The sequence below is a fragment of the Geospiza fortis genome, unplaced genomic scaffold (genome assembly GCF_000277835.1).
Source record: "Geospiza fortis unplaced genomic scaffold, GeoFor_1.0 scaffold94, whole genome shotgun sequence".
Lineage (NCBI taxonomy): Eukaryota > Metazoa > Chordata > Aves > Passeriformes > Thraupidae > Geospiza > Geospiza fortis.
The window spans coordinates 666,088-683,912 of NW_005054394.1; the positions used below are offsets into that span (position 1 = coordinate 666,088).

The window sequence follows — 17,825 nt, forward strand, 5'->3', positions numbered from 1 at the left end:
TCTCTGTACCTACTTGATCAGGGCTCTTACAGAATTTGTCATTTTTATGCCTGTAAGTGTTGCCTTTTTTTTGGTCTGTCATCTATGCTGGACATGTTCTTAATTTTTTCCCTTGATCTTTCTGTAGACTGTTGACTTTGGAATTTACGTTCAAGCAACTTATTCTGGACTTGAGCAAATACAGTCCCACTTATTTTTAAAAGCCTAGTCATGCTAAAGTAAGCTTGTGCTGCTCTTGGAAATCATATTTACCATATCCATCAAACACTGTGCCATGGCAGTGGTCTACAGACAGCACAGAAAGATGCTTGGATCACTGCTGTCATGATCTATGGGCGAGTATCAGCAGAGTTGTTTCTAGGTTTTCTAGTACCTATGAATCACAAACAAAAGTGCTGCTCTCACTTTTTCTTGAAGTCAGGTTAAATCCAGCTTCAAACATGTGCTGTTATTATTTAAGTAATGACTTGGGGCTTATTTATCCAACCACCTTTGTTACAAGTGAGGGTGAGTTCTCATAATTCCTGGTGCAAGTAAATGCTGACTCACAGTTACAAGAGGTGGCCAATTAACAGGTGAAATTCTGGAACCAAGGAAATATTTCTCGTATGTTTTATGTTGAGGATCTTGCATGTAATTAGTACTAAAAAGCTTAACTTAAGAAGCTTCATGGTCATACTGATCTTACAGCTGGAGGGTGAAGCCCAAGGAGTGAAGCTGTGCCTGTCAGACACTTGGCTGTGTTAAAGTGCATGGTGCAAGTGGGAGTGAAAACAAAAGATAGAATGTAATTCATTCTGAACCTAAATTCACTTTAGCTAGTGAGTGCATCCATCCTGTTTTTCACTTAGTAAAAAACCACATCATGAGTTATATTCAGTCCTGATGTGCAGCACCCAGAGGTCTCATTCTGGTCTGTCCCTCAGCAGGCTCAGCTCTCTGGAAATACAAAAATGTGCAATTCCCTGGGGAGCACAGAGCCTGGCTGCACCCTGGGGCAGGTGAGGGCCAGGGCTCTGCCCAGGGTCACTCCAATATCCCCACTTTACTTGTTGGAATAACTGAGCCCTCTGCCACCAGCTGTGCCTGCTGGCCCTTGGCTCAGCTGTGCTCCCTGGAGCAGGGATGAGAGCTGCCTAAGGGCAGCCAGGAGGGCAGCTCCAGCTCAAGGGGCCTCTTGAGTTTGCTCAGAAGCCTCATGTGCGTCACTCACCCAATTCTGTGCCCAGCCAGCAGCACTGAAGTGAGCCCATCCCCACGATGGGCACTATAAAAGGGCAGCAAAGGCTCTGTGGGGTGCACAGAGCTGCCTCAGGACAGAAGGGGATGGGGCTCTCCCATTGCAAGATGGGCTCCATCCCATTTTGCACCCTCTTTTGTTTTATTAGCATAGCAACAGCCAATATATTTGGTAAGTACACTTGTCCTTTTCCTCTGCCTGTGTCCAAGGGTGACTGATCTTTGTGCTGCTCTGTGTGTTGTCTTGATGAAATATATAATGGTCTTGAATCTTGCACTCTGAAAATTTAGCAGGTTATTGTGTGCTGTGCAAACTAAGGCTGGGCTTCTGGCTGAATACTAAACTATCAAGATCTTTAAGTGTTTAGGCCTACCTGAGTTTGTGCACCTGAATTTTAGATGGGAAAAAACCCGACGTTTTCTCAAGGGCTAGAGAAGGAACAGGGTAAGAAAAGGTGCTGCTGCAGGGTTGTGAAGTTCCTCAATCACATCTACTCTTAGGTGCTATCATCTAATTTAGGCTTGAACCTAAAGATATTGGATAGTCTGAGTGCTGCTCCCAGTTTTTTGGCCTGAGTTTGATAGCCCTGCACAACCAGTGATTTGAATCACTGAATTAATTATTTAACTCAGATGTCTTGGTAGACCCTCTCTAGCACTGTACAAAGGGATCCCCACACATCCCAGAGCAGCTGATGTTTGAGGTGAAAAGAGGGAGCTTTGCCTATGTGACATTGTCTATAGATAAGATCACCTGAAATTTTGCAATCTCATGAAAATTTTCACATGGTTTTAAGGGGACACAGTAAAAACTCAAGAAACAGATGTGATTGAGAAGCATTAGAAGAACAGGAATGGTCTGCAGCTGTAGAAGTTCCATGAGTTGCAAATTATTTCAGGCTGAAAAGCATTCAGGATACTTATGATGTATTTGCATTACAGTGTATGATCATGCTCAGACCAAATACTGGCTTAAGCAAACATTTGGACTAAATTGCTGTGGGTTTGTTTGCTGAATTTTTATAAACTAATCTGTGGTATTAAGAGCATGACATTCAGCAGTTTTTAAAGGGTGAGGAAAGTGTCAGATCAACTAATCTTCTCTGTAAAAAAGAACTTATTGAATTTCATCATTCTACATTCTGCATCTAAAACAGCAGCTAGTGCAGCTTTGAATGCATTAAAAATTTGCTAGGTGCCTTCAGTAGTTGATCACTTGCCCCATTGAAAACCGAGAGTGCTCCTAGGATGAATTAGTCTGATGCTAGTGCTAGAAATTGATTATTTTTAAATCTTTTGTGAGATTAAGAAGAAATACCTCTCCTTTTGGTAAAATAGTGAGTAACTTAGCTTTAGTAAAGGATAATTACTCAGAAAATGCAATAGTGGTGCGTGTGGTTATGCAAAGGGCTCTTTTGTGGTCATAGGCACAATTAAGTAAAGAACCCCAAGTACCAGAAAATTATAGCCAGGCCAGTAGAGAACAGAGCTGGGACTAACTAAACACAGGGCTGGCAAAGGGTTTCATGATCATCTCCACCATGTGCTCAACCTGCAGCTGGCAGAGCAGTGGTTTGTTCAGAACCTCCCTGTGCTGTCCCACATGGAAATGCACACAGGGAGCAATGGGAAAACAGTCAGGGAGGACCCCTGAACCTGTTCCCCTGCAAGACTGGTACTATCAGGGTTTTGGTAAAAATGGGTTTGTGGTGAGACCACCCTTAGGTGTTTATCTCCTTGCTGTTTTCAGAGTATCAGACCGACTCCCAGCCGTTGCGTCCGTGTGAGCTTCAGAGGGAAGAGGCTTTTTAGTTTTAGTCTGTCTTGAAGAGCCACTGCAACAGTGGACTGGAGGATGAGGGGTGCAGGAGACTTGAAGGGACTTCACTGAGCCGTGTTGCAAATCCAACCTCTACCATATGAATTCCCTTTTATGGGAAGTAATCTCTGAGTGAAAAGGTCTATCTAAGATTAACAGGCTAATTTTGGCAGCATTATTTACATGTTAAATACTTGGTGCAGTTTGCAGTGTGGTGCGGTTTGCTGTCTTCCTACACGTGCTCATGGGTGAATGTGTGTGCCAGCTGGCACAGCTCAGCCAAGTGACTGAGAACTTATCCACCCTGCTCAGTGGCACAGTCAGGTTTCCTTCTAAAGGCAGTGAAGGAACTAAAAAGCACACAGAGAACAGTGATTTAGAGAGCAGCACGTTGCTTGAAGGTGCAAGAAGCTAACAAGTTAAAGCTGAGAGTGAGTACAGATTGTAATTTCTCTGCTATTATCTTTATTTTGCCACTGGTGGCAGCTGTGACCATTCTAGTTTTGATTTAGAAACCGTCTCAAAGTGTTTGGTGAATTTCAGATAATGCGAATTAGGGTTCTGTCCAATGTGCTTGCTTCCTCAATGACTTCAATTCGTGTATCTGCAATTCCTGAGGAGTTCAGAGAATTACTGGAATTAAGGGTTCCCACTGATCAAAGTCACCAGAAATGCAGCTCTTGCCAGTTCCATTATTTGTGATTTTGAAGTATTTGATGTGGTTTGCTTTGCTTTATGGTTTCTTAATTTTTTTTTTATGTCTGTTACTGACTGAGGACTCTGCACACACAAAATAAAATGTTACTTGTGATCTTCTTCAGGACAGTCCAGTGCAATAGGAATGGGCTTTCCTGTTGGTGTGTAGATGAGAACGGTGTTGAGGTTCCTGGCAGCAAACAGAGTGGATATCCCATATCTTGTAAGTAAAAAATTTCTGTCTTTGCTCAGATTGGGTAAAGAACCATTTAAATCTGCATTTGAACTGCTGAAATCAAGAAAAGGCTAGCCACAGACTTTGATGGACTCTAGTTTGTGGTAATTTGCTAGGTCTTTCTATTGGAAGTTCTGGAGTTTCTTCAGGGCTTATCATGGAAACCTGATACACTTGGATGTCTGTATTTATGAAGGTCCCAGTAAGACAAATTGTGAATGAAAGATTGATTTAGTGTAATGACTTTTGAGTTGGAGAGCTTCAACCCCATCTGTGGTGGGCTTCTCTATACCCATTTTCATAACCTCAAGTCCATCAATGCCCTCACGCCACCTGGGTGGCAGACTTAGAACTTGTAATTCTGAGAAAACTCAGATGTTGCCTCAATAAAGGACTCAGTGCCCAACAAGAACCTTCCTCTAACAGTGCCACTCTCTGGTACCACAGGCTTGTCCTTTTGCCAGCTACAAAAGCAGAGGATCTTGGTGAGCCGATACATCAACGGCAGCAGCATCTCTTACATCCCTCAGTGCCTGGATTCAGGGGCTTTCGACCCGGTGCAGTGTGACATGGAGCTGGGGCAGTGCTGGTGTGTAGATCCAGAGGGAATGGAGATTTATGGCACCAGACAAAGAGGAAAACCAGCCCGGTGTAAGTGATATTCAACAAAATATGGGGTTTGTGGGTTTGAAAGGCTTGGTGTGAATAGGGACCACTAAGATTATTGAGTCCAGCTCCCTGCTCTTCATAAAAACAAGATGAGGCATCTCAGTGTCCCTGCTCAATGTAACCCCCTTTTAAACAACAGCGTTACCTTTCAGCAGTTTGGGGAAAGTAACACACAAATAAACATTATCTCTCTTCCTCATAAGGTCCAGGGAACTGTGAGATCCGGGACCGTCGCATCCTGCACGGGTTTGGGGAGAAGAGCCCACCACAGTGCTCAGCAGATGGAGAGTTTCTGCCTGTCCAGTGCAAGTTTGTCAACACAACAGACATGAGTGTTTTTGATCTTGTTCATAGTTACAACAGGTAAGAGCTCAGGCTTCTGTATCAAGAATGTAATCCTGCATACCCCTTCAAGGCACCATCTGACTCCTTTTTTGTGATTTTTGCTACATGGAGCCCTTATTCTGTAATTGCACATTATATTTTCTGTTAAAGAATGGACCAAGTGAAAAAAACTTTTTCTTCTGAATTAAATCTGCTGATTAAAAAAAAAAATATATATATATTCCATCCCTGCAGTCTAATTGTTGTGTCCTCACACAGCACTGGATACCACATTGTGATCTGTAATTGGAAAGGTAGCCATGGCTACTTTTGAGACAGACAAGCAACAGCAAATGAGATAAATGTAGAAGGAGCAGAGGAATTTGTATGTATATATGAGGTAGGAAAGACAATTCCATATGGGAGATGAGAGCAGATGGAAAAGAGATAACATGCAAAGATGAAGTTCCATCTGATGATGAGAACCTCTTACCTGCCTAAATATTAGGCAGTGCCAGGGCTGCTCACATGGGTGAAACAGCAAATGATGAACAACTGTTCTGGTGCACAGCTGGCTTCAGGTGGTTGCAGAGGGTTGGGGAATGCTTCAGAACACCGGATCAAATCCTTGTCTGTGGGAGCAGGAAGCTCCCTGTCCTGTGGAGGAGCTGGGAAGTAACACTGTGATGGTGACACAGGGATGGTCAAGGGGAGCTGATGGGAGAGGAGTTTGTTTTGGTGCAGATGTTCAGACTCTCCAGAGAAACCTTTCAGTGTCTCTTGAAGTGCCACTGACTTGGCTCCTCAGTCAGCACCAGTTTCCCTGGTGGAGGGCAGAGCACTAAACATAACATCCCATTGTGGCTTGGCTCTGTAGCAGCAAAGGTGTTTTATTGTAAATGTCAGTTTTGCTGTGTGGAGGGGTTTCTTTTTTTAGAATTTAAGTAAAACTGAAAGACAGGTCTGAATGCACAGTGCAAGTTTGTCAGAGCTTCAGAAGAGGTTATTTTGGTGAGAGCAAAATAATCTGGCTCTTTTGTTTGTTGGTGTTGAAATGCTAAAAAGCAACTACAGTGGAGAAATCAATGCTTTAAATTGACCTTTTTTTCCTCCCACTGGGAGATTTGCTTGCAAAGACCTGCGAGATTGGATTTATTTTCTGTCCGTGTAATGTAATTAATCACAGCAGGATCATTTCAGTCCCAGCTGTCTACCTTCTAATTATGGCATTGGCTTAACCTATTGCCATCATATCTGGGTATTTCAGGTCACTAATATATTTATTTTCACAGTACTCCTGCCTGAAATGTCATTATTCCTTCCCCAAACCAGGGCAGAATGTGGCATTGAAGGGATGAGTTCCACAGCAAAGGGCTGTAGCCGAACAGGGATTTTAACCCATATTTTATGTTTGTATGGAACCAATGGAGAAACTTTCCTTGGTTCCATACACTGATTTTTAAATTGTAGACATATCATCCTACCTCTCTTTCCAAACAGTTTCCCAAGACCTTAAAAAATATTCCAGAATAAGCCAGTATGTTAAACCTCCCCTAAACACACAAATGGGGAAATTCAGAGGTTTAGAGCTGAGACTTTTCCCAAACAAAAGACTTCCACAAAGAAAGGTGAGCCCAAATTTCCTGCCTTACCTAGAGGGCTTGGCTGCTGTTACTTTTTCTGCATGGACTGTGTCCAGGTCCTGCCTGGATGGGCAGCCATATAGAACACCTTTTAGCAGACTGATGGGAATTATCAAAAAATCAAAAGCCAAGGAAGATTTTTTACTCTCGTGCTACAGTCAGTAGTGAGTTGTCTTTGCTGGAAGCCAAAAGCAGAGACTCATATTTTGAAGGCCAACAACCTCACATTTATTTATTTCCCTGTATTTTTGAGTGTGAGAATTATTTTTGAAACACATAGAAACACTAGAAATTTATCCAGAGCTTAAATGTAGTCACAGTTGGTTTGGACTAGCTCTGAAAAATGAGGAATTCTATGTTTTTGCTACTTATCTTGATGGCTGTGGTTAAAGAGTCTGAGAAAATAAAAAATGTGATAAGAATTGGGTTTTCCACATAATGTGAGAAAAATTTTGCCCTCTTGTTTGTGTGGGCCTAATTTATATCTGTTTGTAATTTACCCTCAACTTGGAACAAAAATAAGCAGAATGACAAGATGTGACTATACATATGCCCTATATAAAGTAGTGTGTGTGACTTTTTAATGTTGAAAATAAAAGAAAGCATGATGCAAAATTTTTCCATTGAATCCTGTTTCACTCAGAGGTTGAGATGCTGAGCTGATGAGCTCCAAGGACATGAGCAGTGCAGAAGAAAGATCATATTCCTGACTGGGCAGTGGACAGTACATGATAATCCAGGGTAGCTGAGGGGTCTTAAAATACCCCAAGCTGTTTATGCCCATGTGTACATTGAACACTATAGAAATATGCTATTTATATGTTTATACCTTAAATTGTATTGTTTTCATGCTGGCAGAAGTCCCTCTGTGTCCTGCAGTGTGACATTTTGATCTCTCTCAGCATGCCAGTGCCAGCAGGATTTGACAATCCAAAGTGGAGGGACTCAGTGGACTTTTAATTTGTAGATGTGGAAAGGTGCCAGAGCAAAGCAGCATTACACAGGGATGTACAAATTCTGAGACAGGAGCGCTGCTGGGTAACACTGGAACAACCCTGAGGTTACAGCCCCTTCCTCTGACAGAGCTGCTGTTGCTTTGGGCATTTCCAAGGCTGTGCTTTGATGTCCTGTGGAAGCAGAAACATCTTCAGCTCTCCTGACAGGGTGGTGGAGCTCCCAGGAGTCCCCTCTCCTATCAAGACAGGCTGAGAGAGTCCACCCTGGAGAAGAGAAGGCTCTTGAGAGACTTTATAGCACTTCCAATCTCTAAACGGGGCTACAAGAGAGGTGGAGAAGGTTTTTTAACAAATGCAGTAGTGTTAAAACAAAGGGGAAAGGCTTTGGACTGAAAGAGGGTAGATTTAGATTTAGATATGAGGAAGAAATTCTTTCCTGTGAGGTGCTGAGGCACTGGCACAGGTTGCCTACAGAAAATATGGATGCCCCATCCTAAAAAGTGTTGGAGGCCAAAGCTGGATGGGACCCTGAGCAGCTTGGTCTGGTGGAAGCAGCCCCTGCCCATGGCAGAGGGGTTGGAACTAGATAGTCTTCAAGGTTCCTTCCAACCCAGAATATTCTGTGATTCAGGCAAAGTCTTGGAGGTGGCAAAGACCCCTTGCTCTGCTCAGCTGAGCACCAGCTCTGAGCCAGACAAGCATTTCACTGCTGTTCTCAGGCTACACATTCTGGAGCATTCCTGAGGCTGCTGGAGTGTGGCACTGATTTGAGCCTGGTCACAGTTTCACAGGGAAGCTGTGAACTGCTTTTCCCCAGTTAATCAGTGCTTAATCCACCAATATTCTTATTGCTGAGTGTCCATCTTTGCTAAAAATCTATTTTGTGTAACTCTCTGGAGGTGTTGAGCAGAAAATCCCACTTCCTTGTTGCTAGGTTTTTCCAAATAAACCACATGCAGCTGGGACACCACACCTTTATAGTATTTCAGGGTAAGGGGATGTGTCCATAAAATAATATGATTGTTTTAGAACTTGGCACTTTGAAAATAGAACTTGAAACTTATCTTTTGCTTGGAGAAACCCTAGGATGTCTGTCAGTTAAGACCACATTTATTATGGTGTTTCCAACTTGGACCCTGTTAAGTTTCTTTCTTAAATAATTGCTTTGCTGGAATCTGGCTTTTGTCACTCCTAGAATATTACACTGGAAATCATCTCTTTGATCTCCAGAAGCCAAAGTCAGTCTTGTTTCATATTAAGATCCCTTTCTCCTTCTCCTTAATCTGCTGAGCCATGCCTTGAAAATGAACGATATTAGCAAGGTTTTTATCAGCTTTTGTACTTAATTCAGTGCAGAAATTGTACGTGGCATGTAAGGAAGGGGAAGCAACCTTTTTTTTTAGGCATTCTGCCATCTCATGCAGATTTGTGGAAGGAGCTAATGAATGGGTGTTGTAATAACATTAAGCCAATGCCCATCTATTTTACACTCTTTGACAGGCTTCTGAAGATGAGAATAGAATTGAAAGTGAGTTAGATGCTGAGTACATGCTTAGGAGGGCTCAGAAATCTGTTTGAAGGGAGATTATCCACTGTTTGTTTAGAAAAATGGCATTTAGGAGAGTTGCTATCCTGCTGAAACAGCACTCTGGATCTTGTCAGAGCCGGGTTGCCAAAAGGAGACCAAAGCCTTTTGTACTGGCCTTGTGCTCTGCAGACATCCTTCTCCTATGAAATCAGGAAGGAAACAGCTGATTCTTTGTTGTGGTTGATGGGCCTCCCTGGGCTCTTCACAGCACGCTGCTTTTTTATTCCAGGCTCCCAAGGGCTTTCCAAAAATTCAGCTCGGTGAGGGAAGCGTTCCCGGAGATCTCTGGGTACTGTTACTGTGTGGACAGCCTGGGGAGGGAGTTAGCAGACACAGGTGAGTGCCTTCCAGTAGCTCATCCTCTGATCTGGGGGTGTTGGATTCCCAAGGGAAAGGACAAATAACAAATGTCAGTCTTCAGATTCATTTGGAAGTTCAATTTCACTCTTACAAGGGGTGAGACCAATGTGACTGGTGTAATGCCCATGGGAAGGGCTGGAGCTCACTAATGACATCCCACCCTTTTGAGCAGAGCTCAGCAGCAATGAGTGGAGTTGGTGCCTGGGAGCGAATTCTGTCCTCTCTGGGATGTGGAATGGCATTTCTGAATGTCCACTTTCTGCCCACACTAGGAAGCTGTGTCATATTTGATATGGCCTATTAGCAAATCCAGGGGAATATAAAGGGCCTGAAGAATGAACTCGTTTCTTCTTGCTTAGGTAAAATCTAGAATTGTTTGGGTTGGAAAAGACCTGTAAAGAACATCTAGTCCAACCCGTCTACAATGGGCAGGGACATCCTCTTCTCTCACCTCAGGATTTAGGCATGTTAATAGTTGATTGGATGCTTTTGAAGAAAGAATGTTCCTTTTTCAGCAAGGAGGAATGAGGAGGTTGAGAATTTCCAGACCTTCCTTAGATACTGTGGTTTTAATTTTCAATTTTTTTTAAGGGGAAAAATACAAAGCACAATAGCTTGAAATTTAGATGAGAGACAAGAACTTCAAAATTTAATTCCAAGAAAAGAACAAGTTCTCAAAAAATCTGTGCACTCAGAGAGACTACTGAATGTCTTGGTTTTTAGTATGCAACCAAAATGACTTGTAGTTGGTTTTGGTAACATCTGCTTCAAAAATTCTATCAATTTCCGTACTGCAGGCTGAACCTAACAAAACCACAGCCTATAGCCAGGTATGGGATGTTTCTCCTGCTTGTTTTGGTAGAGGTGCTGCATGGGCACCCAGCAGTGGGTGCAGCACGTGGTTTATTAAGTTATATAGGGTTATTAGTGTTATGCAAACTTCACATTTGACTTGTTTAGAGAACTGGATTTATTTTTCCTCCCAGCTTTGCTTTTCTGGGGTAAGGGTGACTTCTGTCTTAAAAGCAGTCCCTGTGCTAAAAGTCTGTCTTTCCCAGGCCTGGAGCTGCTGCTGGATGAAGTTTACGACACGGTGTTCTCGGGGCCGGAGCCTGCCCGCACGTTCACGGAGAGCAGCATCCATCGGATCCTGCAGAGGAGATTCCTGGGGGTCCAGCTGGCCACCTCTGGCAAGTTCAGGTGTAAGTAGCACCCAGGAGATGCCCTGTAAATCAGGGGGCAGTTCTGGAGCTTTTATGTGACAGCTACTGTTGGGGAGAGTTGTTCTAGGAGTTTTTTGCTCTAAAAACATTTAATATCACAGTTCCAATGCAAGAATCAAGGTCCCTGAACTGCAGATGGCTTTTATTCTTTGCTCTGTACATTCTTTACCAGCAGATTGTCCCTGTCCTCTGATCAATGCTTTTCCCATGTGCCTGCGGATCACATTGTTTGAAATCCCATGAACTCTCCGTATCTCTTGCCCTGAGATTTTGGAGATGGATTTGTTGATTTATTAAATTAAAAACCTGAGAAAATGCTCCCTAATTGATGTTGGTACACTCAGAAACAGGAAGGATTTTACACTGACCACAACACACTCCATTCTCAGGAGGCCACACAAAAGTTTGTAGAGCCTTGGCCAGCAAGGCTGAACTTTTGAATCTGCCCTTGGGCCCATTCCTTTCCTGGTCAGGGCAGGCATGTGGGGAGAGAATTTCTCCACCTACAGGCAGTGAACTCTGCAGGATAGGAGGTCAGGTACCTCCTCCCTCCTAGACCAGAGCCCAAAGTAAACTGGGAAGAGTTTGAATCTCCTGTGTGATACTCCATCCTCCCATCCAAATTCCCAAACTCCTCTGACATTGCTTTCTGACTCTTGCTAAGGAGTTATATCACCAGAAATATGAAGCAGATACTGATGTCAGTCTTTTGGCCATGTAGTCACACAGTTTTTCTGGCTTTGGGACAAGCTGATCCTTCTGGGGAGTTTTGAAGGCATCTTCCCTCTGCACTGCACAGTGGTTCTGGCTTAGCTCTGGCTGTGGCTGCAGCAGCTGTCAGCACAGATGAAGCTGTACCAGCCACAAGATGGAGATATGACCTCGTTCATCAGCCACCGAGGGGGATGCTCTGGTGACTTAGGAAGCTCTCACACTGTCACCTGAATCCACTCAAACTGGGGAAGTTGTCAGAGTCCCCTGGATGAACGGGTTGCTCTGACACAATGCTCTTGCTGCCTCACTCAGGTAGCTGGGTGTAGCTGGAAAAATTCTTGAAGGTGAGAAGTGTTTAGGCTGCAGGATTGCAGGTTAATATAAACAAAATTTCTGTTCAGAGGAGAGATGATAACCCAGAAAATTTACTTGCTGGATTTTTGCCCTCTTTGCCTTTAAGGCCAGTTTGACAGGAATAAGGTCTTCGGATCCCTGTACAGGGAAATGGAGAAATGAGGTGGTCTCAGCCCAAATCTCCACAGTGAGGTGCAGATCTGTTTGCAGGAGCAATGCCTCATTCTCTTCAGAAACACTGATGTTTGCCTTCAAATCAGTCCCCCAGGCAGTACATCTGTCTCTGTTGACCAACTTTGCTTTTGCACTAAGGGCTAGAGCTCCCCCAGCCTCCAGCATGGTTCCCTGGGAGAAATATTCCTGCTCTGCCTACTTGCAACCATGGCTAGAAATGTGCTGAGGCTTTATCTTCTGTTTAGTTTTCAGAAATTGTCACCATTAGGTTGGACGTGACACGCACATGTGATCAGGGTCTAAGAAGAAAAAAGTTTTTTATTCTGTGTGTTCTCCTGCTTATATACTTTTAACAAAGCACGATCTTAAGTGATTAACTACATCGCAATAACTTATTATATTCATTGGTGCAAAGCAATTAACATCAATATAATTTGCAAGAGTTAAAGAAATATTATTAAGGCACATATCATCTACTTATGCATGTAGTCTAGCTTACAAAAATGTTCATGTATCTTTTCTAATCTGTTTCCATGCTGACAGCCTTGTCTTCTTCCTTGCTATGGATACACTTGAAAATCATCGTTATTTCTTCTATTACCTCAGCTTTGCTTGCAAGCCAGCTGTCAAGCCCCTTCATAGAAATTAATACCTACAGTAGAAAACCGTGGGACAAATTCTTAATGGCAAAAGAGGAAGAAGAATTTGCATTTTGTGCTAGTACTTGATGTGCCACTGGAAGCAATCAGGAAGTTAAATTCTTTTTCCTAATTTTTCTTTTTCTCCCAAATCTTGGAATCTCTGCTGGTCAGAATGACCCCGAGATACATTAGAAAGTCTCTTTTCCCAGCCCAGCAGTCGAAGAAGGAGTCAAAACTCTTCAGTTCTCATTCTCAAGGTTGTTTATGGTTTCTTATCTATAAAATTCTTTCTCCTGGCCTGCCGAGGTCCTCTCAACAGGACAGACAGGGGCACTCTGACCACCCCAGAGGTGGTGTTATCTTTTTATACTAAAAACGATGTGTACATTATTTACCATAACCTCCCAATACCTATCACCTATGTTAGACAGTGAGTTTTTACTCTAAACCAATCTAAAAATGCCAACATCACCCAGAAGATAGAGGCTAGGAAGAAGAAGGAAAAAGGACAAGGCACGCCCAAATTCCTCCATCTTGGGACCCCAAGCCCCCATTCTAAAAACCTCAAAAATCTATTTTCCACCCTGTGACATACTAACTATTATTCTACTTAAACTTTCTTGACTTGCAATTCTTCATATAAAGGTAATTGTTTTTCCATGGGTCAAGATCAAAGGCACAGGAGTCTTGGGCTCTGTGCCAAGGTTTCTGAGCCCCCTGTCAGGGCCTCGAGTCCTCCAGGGCAGCCAGAGAAATTTCCTGGGTTCCAACACCCAAACAGGCAAACAACGGGATCAAACAGAGGTGGCTCTGAAACGTTGAGCTTTCCCTGCTTAACGCTTGCTGTTTTCCCTGCAGGCCCCTCGAGGTGTGAAGCTGAGCGTTCGGCCGCGCTGCATTTCCAGGAGCCCTTGGTGCCGTCCTGCACAGCCAGCGGGGCCTACACGGCCCGGCAGTGCCACCCAAGGGGCCCGTGCTGGTGCTCGGACAGCCGTGGCCAGGAGGTGCCGGGCACACGGCGGCGAGGCCAGGCCCCAGCCTGTGGTATGTATGAGACTGGCCAAGGAAAAAATCCCTCAATGTCTTTAGCACTCCACTTCCAGCAGCCCCTGGTGCTGTCCTGTGCAGCCGGCGGGGCCTACGTGGCCCAGCAGTGCCACCCGTGGGGCCCGTGCTGGTGCTCAGACAGCCATGGCTGAGAGGTGCCAGGCACATCGTGGCGAGGGCAGCCCCCGGCCTGTGGTACATACTGAAATAAACATGGGCAGGAGACCTTTCTCCTTTTTATGCCTTTATTAAAAGTGATCAGCTCAGGTGGGGAGAACTGACGGGTCCGCGCTCATGCTGCCGCTGCTCCCAGGAGTGACTCAGAGGAGGAGGAAGAGTGCAGCTTTGTGCACTGGTCTGTGGGCAGAGCTGGGGGTTCCATCCTCACGAGAGCATCAGGAGATTCCCTGCTTTTCGGTTCAACATTCCAGGTCCTCTGTCTAGCCGACATCTTGTGTTTAGGGTGAGGGGTAAAAAGGGTCTTAGCAGGTACTAGATTCTGTTCCTCGTGTCTAGACATCACTTTGATTCATCAATTTTGTGTTGGCTCATTGTTTTTAGGGGTTTTTGGCTAGGTTTGGTGAGGGACTTCTCCTGTTGCATGCTGGTTCCTAGGTCATTTGCATGCTAACTCCCAGGTCTCCTCCTCTTCACCATCTGGGTGCCATCCTCCAGGAAGCAGCAGGGTGTCGCTGGACAAAAGGGGGAATTCTTAACCATCCAGGACAGGTAGTTAACGAAAATGACAGGTGATTACAATAACAAACAGTTAGAACTCCACCCTGGCAGTAACTGGCCCAACCTGTGAACTCTGCAACCTTTTAAAAAAATGGGCAGCTTTTCTACTCATAACATGTACGAGATTGGCCAAAGGAAAAATCTCTCAGTGTCTTTTGAGATAAATAAAGGGCAGGAGATCTTTCTCCTTTAAATGCCTTTATTAGAGTGACCAGCTTGGGTGGGGGCCCGACGGGTCGTGCTCACACCTCCGCTGCTTCCCGGAGTGGCCTAGAGGAAGAGGAGGAGGAGGTGTGCAGCTTTGTCCGCTTCGCACGCCAGCAGAGCCAGGGATTCCATCCTCACGGGCGCGGCAGGATTTCCGTACCCCAATTCAACCTCTGAGGACCTCCCTCCTTAGACATCACTTAGGTTGTTCAATTCTGTGGTGGCTCCTTGTTCCAGGGGTTTTCTTTGAAGAACTTGGCAAAGTGTTCCTACTTTTGCATATGAGCTCTGATGTCACTTCCTCCTCACAGTCCTGGGTGCCATTTTCTAGGAAGTAGCAGGGGTGAAAACCCGACCTAATGGAGAGGGATTTCCCATAGGTAATTAACAGGGGATGTACAGCATGTAATTAACAGGGGAGGAACAACAAATAATTGATTATCAACAAGGTAACAATAAGGACTGGTAACAGTGGGTTTAACTTTATCAACACTGTAACTTTTGATAAATGGGTGATTTCTTATTCATAACGTCTTTAGATGGCAACAGAGCAGACCAGCTCCTTTCTTGGCTCTGACAGACTCTGGTGGTCAAAGGTCCTGAAACATCCCCAGGGTTAAGAGTCACATTCTAATAAATCATTAAATATCATACTGCTTTTATTTTCTGTTGCGATCTTTTAGTTTTGCATGCAGCAAGGCTTTTCTTTGCAGCTCTGATATCTGGATTTCATCCCCACTTGCACAAAGCCCCTTTGCCAGCCAGACTCCTGATCTAGAAGCCACCCCTAGTGAAGGCATCACAGGGACATTCCCATCCAGGGAACTGGCTCGAGTGGCACTGCAATTTACTGCCAATCCAAAGTGTTTCCAAGAAAAACCTCTTTGGAGGAAGGTTCTTGAAGAATTTGATCCAGTTTAACTTCACAGGGGTGCTTGGCACTAGTGGGAAGTACAGCATTGTCCAGTTTTTCCCACAGGAGGATCTGTCAGACATGGGTAATGGCCTCTGGAGTCAGCTGAGGCATTTTCACTGGGCTCCAGGAACTGAGGTGTTAAGTGAGAATAATATAAGGAAGCAAGTGATGGTGATTTTGTCTTTTGCCTCCTTCCTTTGGTGAAATGCTGTGGAATTTCATCTCCTATTCTGACTGTTTTTTTTTTTTCCAAATCTGTCACTGTAAGTTTTGCCATGAAAACTGCCAAATCCTGTAAAAAGCCACCCAACAAACAATTCAGAAAAGGTGTATAGGTTAGGGCTTTGAGAGAATCCACAGAGAATACACCATCAAATCAGTGCCCCAAATGGAAATGACAGCAGAAATGTCCAGGGGCCGGAGGGGAGGAGGAAAGTTAAAAACCTTTGCTCTGAAGTGCATTACCTAAATATTCAGGATTGTGCTCAAGAGCTGAGGCACAGGGTCTTAATGTGGGGGCTGCCTTGGGGGAAGGCAGTTGCTGTGTCTGTGAGACACACACAGCTTCCCATGCAGCTGAAAAGGGAGGAATCTGCCCTGGGTGTCACAGCTCCAAGTGCTCAGAGCACTCTGGGCACACACAGGCTTGCTGTGAAATGAAAACTTCAGCTTGCCTTCAAGGCTGATCACCAAGGATATTACAAGGGAACCTCTGAGAGGCCTTGCCATATGTTGGAGCTGTTTTTTTCTCTTTGAGTATGCTTTGCTGAGGCCTCCTGATAATTTTTTTGGGGGGGAGGGTGAAGAAAGGGGGGCAATGACTTCAGGCTGCTTGCAGCTTTTATTGGCAGAGTCAGGAAATTTAAGCAGGGAAAAAATTTCTGCAGAAGTTTCACAGATTAACCCCTGAGAAGGTATTTCATGAGGTTATGGCTGAAGTCTTCAGACAGCTACATGCCTTGTGTGTGTTTCCAGTTCTCCTCTGTTTTATTTTGTATTTAAAACCCATGTAGATGTGGTACTTAGGGGCACAGTTTAGTGGTAGGCCTAGCAGGTCTGGGTTAATGGTTGGTCTCAGTAACCTTACAGGTCTCTTCCAAACTTAGTGATTCTGTGATTGTTTAATGTCTTTGGCTCACACACTCAGCAGTGTTAAGACTGGTGGAGTCAGAGCACCAGGCAGTCCTGATGGGGATGTGCTTCTTCTCAGACCTTCTTCAGTAGATTCAATCCAGGAGGGTCTTTGGTGTTTATTCTTTCTTCCTCTGTTTTGATTTGATTCAGCAGTGGGTAGGAGGGGAGAGTGTTTATGACCCGTGATCCTACATTTGTTTCATATTACTGTTCCTGTGGAATTGTGGCTTACACTAACTTATTGGCCCTCTGAGAAATGTTCTTCATCCCTCCAAGCACCAAGAGCCAACATTGAAAACAGAAGGGGCCCATCCTACAGAAAGTTCTTTTACAAAGGATCTGAGAAGGGGCCCTGAGCTCCTGTCAGGAACTGCAGAGCACGACAAGGGTGCAAAAGCAGGAGTGAGAAAGATGTCAATCACAGAACATCAGATTACTTGCTTAGCTTTTTAGCAGGTTTTTAGGTTTCCAGCTTTTATCCTTATTGTTAACAGGATTTGTGACTGCTTTATCATATTGCTTGGTTGTGGAATAAATGGAGATGGAGTGGGGAGCCCAGGGGAGCTGGTGTTGGAACAGACTAAAGCTGCTTATCCATCTTGTCCCCTACAGGGACAGCAGTGGTGCTGAGTAAGAAAGACTGAGAAACATGGAAAATGTTAAAAAGAACTTCAAATATCCTCCTGCAGGTGGGAGATGCCCCAAACTGGAGGCTGAGTCCAGATCATTGTGTTCAGCCTTCCCCTATGGAGTTATCTTCCAGGGATTTGCCTAATTGACCTCTAACCTTTTATCCTTCCTAGCACTCTCTGGCAATAAATTTCATTATCATAATTATGTACTCTACATCTGGACTTCTCTGTACTGTGAGAAATACTGAATAATAATTGTCTATTGTAAATGATGTGGAGAATCCTGTTTTTTAAAAACCTTTTTTCAATTTTTTTTTTGTCCAGGCTGAATGTTCTCTTTTACTGGAAAAGCTGTTCTGTCCTCAAAATATTTTTGTCTCCCCTTCTCTATAGTTCTGCTACTTTTGCCTCCCTTCTCTGTAATTCTGCATTCCAAGGACAGGTAACTGTGTGGCATGTGAGTTAAGCTGCTGTATGCATTCCAGACATGCAGTAAGTGCCATAACCATGCTGTCT

At 44.2% G+C, this 17,825-nt stretch overlaps 1 protein-coding gene across 1 annotated transcript in view; it reads left to right on the forward strand.

Moving 5' to 3' along the window:
* The first annotated feature begins 210 nt into the window (after positions 1 to 210).
* Positions 211 to 17,825, forward strand: part of TG (thyroglobulin) — a 155,150-nt gene continuing 137,535 nt past the window's right edge. The window contains exons 1-10 of the mRNA XM_031060887.1: positions 211 to 218; positions 1,534 to 1,558; positions 2,992 to 3,050; positions 3,269 to 3,382; positions 3,880 to 3,977; positions 4,437 to 4,640; positions 4,862 to 5,021; positions 9,399 to 9,505; positions 10,588 to 10,731; positions 13,494 to 13,676. Coding sequence (XP_030916747.1) covers positions 211 to 218; positions 1,534 to 1,558; positions 2,992 to 3,050; positions 3,269 to 3,382; positions 3,880 to 3,977; positions 4,437 to 4,640; positions 4,862 to 5,021; positions 9,399 to 9,505; positions 10,588 to 10,731; positions 13,494 to 13,676 — 1,102 coding nt within the window. The remainder of the gene's footprint in view (positions 219 to 1,533; positions 1,559 to 2,991; positions 3,051 to 3,268; positions 3,383 to 3,879; positions 3,978 to 4,436; positions 4,641 to 4,861; positions 5,022 to 9,398; positions 9,506 to 10,587; positions 10,732 to 13,493; positions 13,677 to 17,825) is intronic.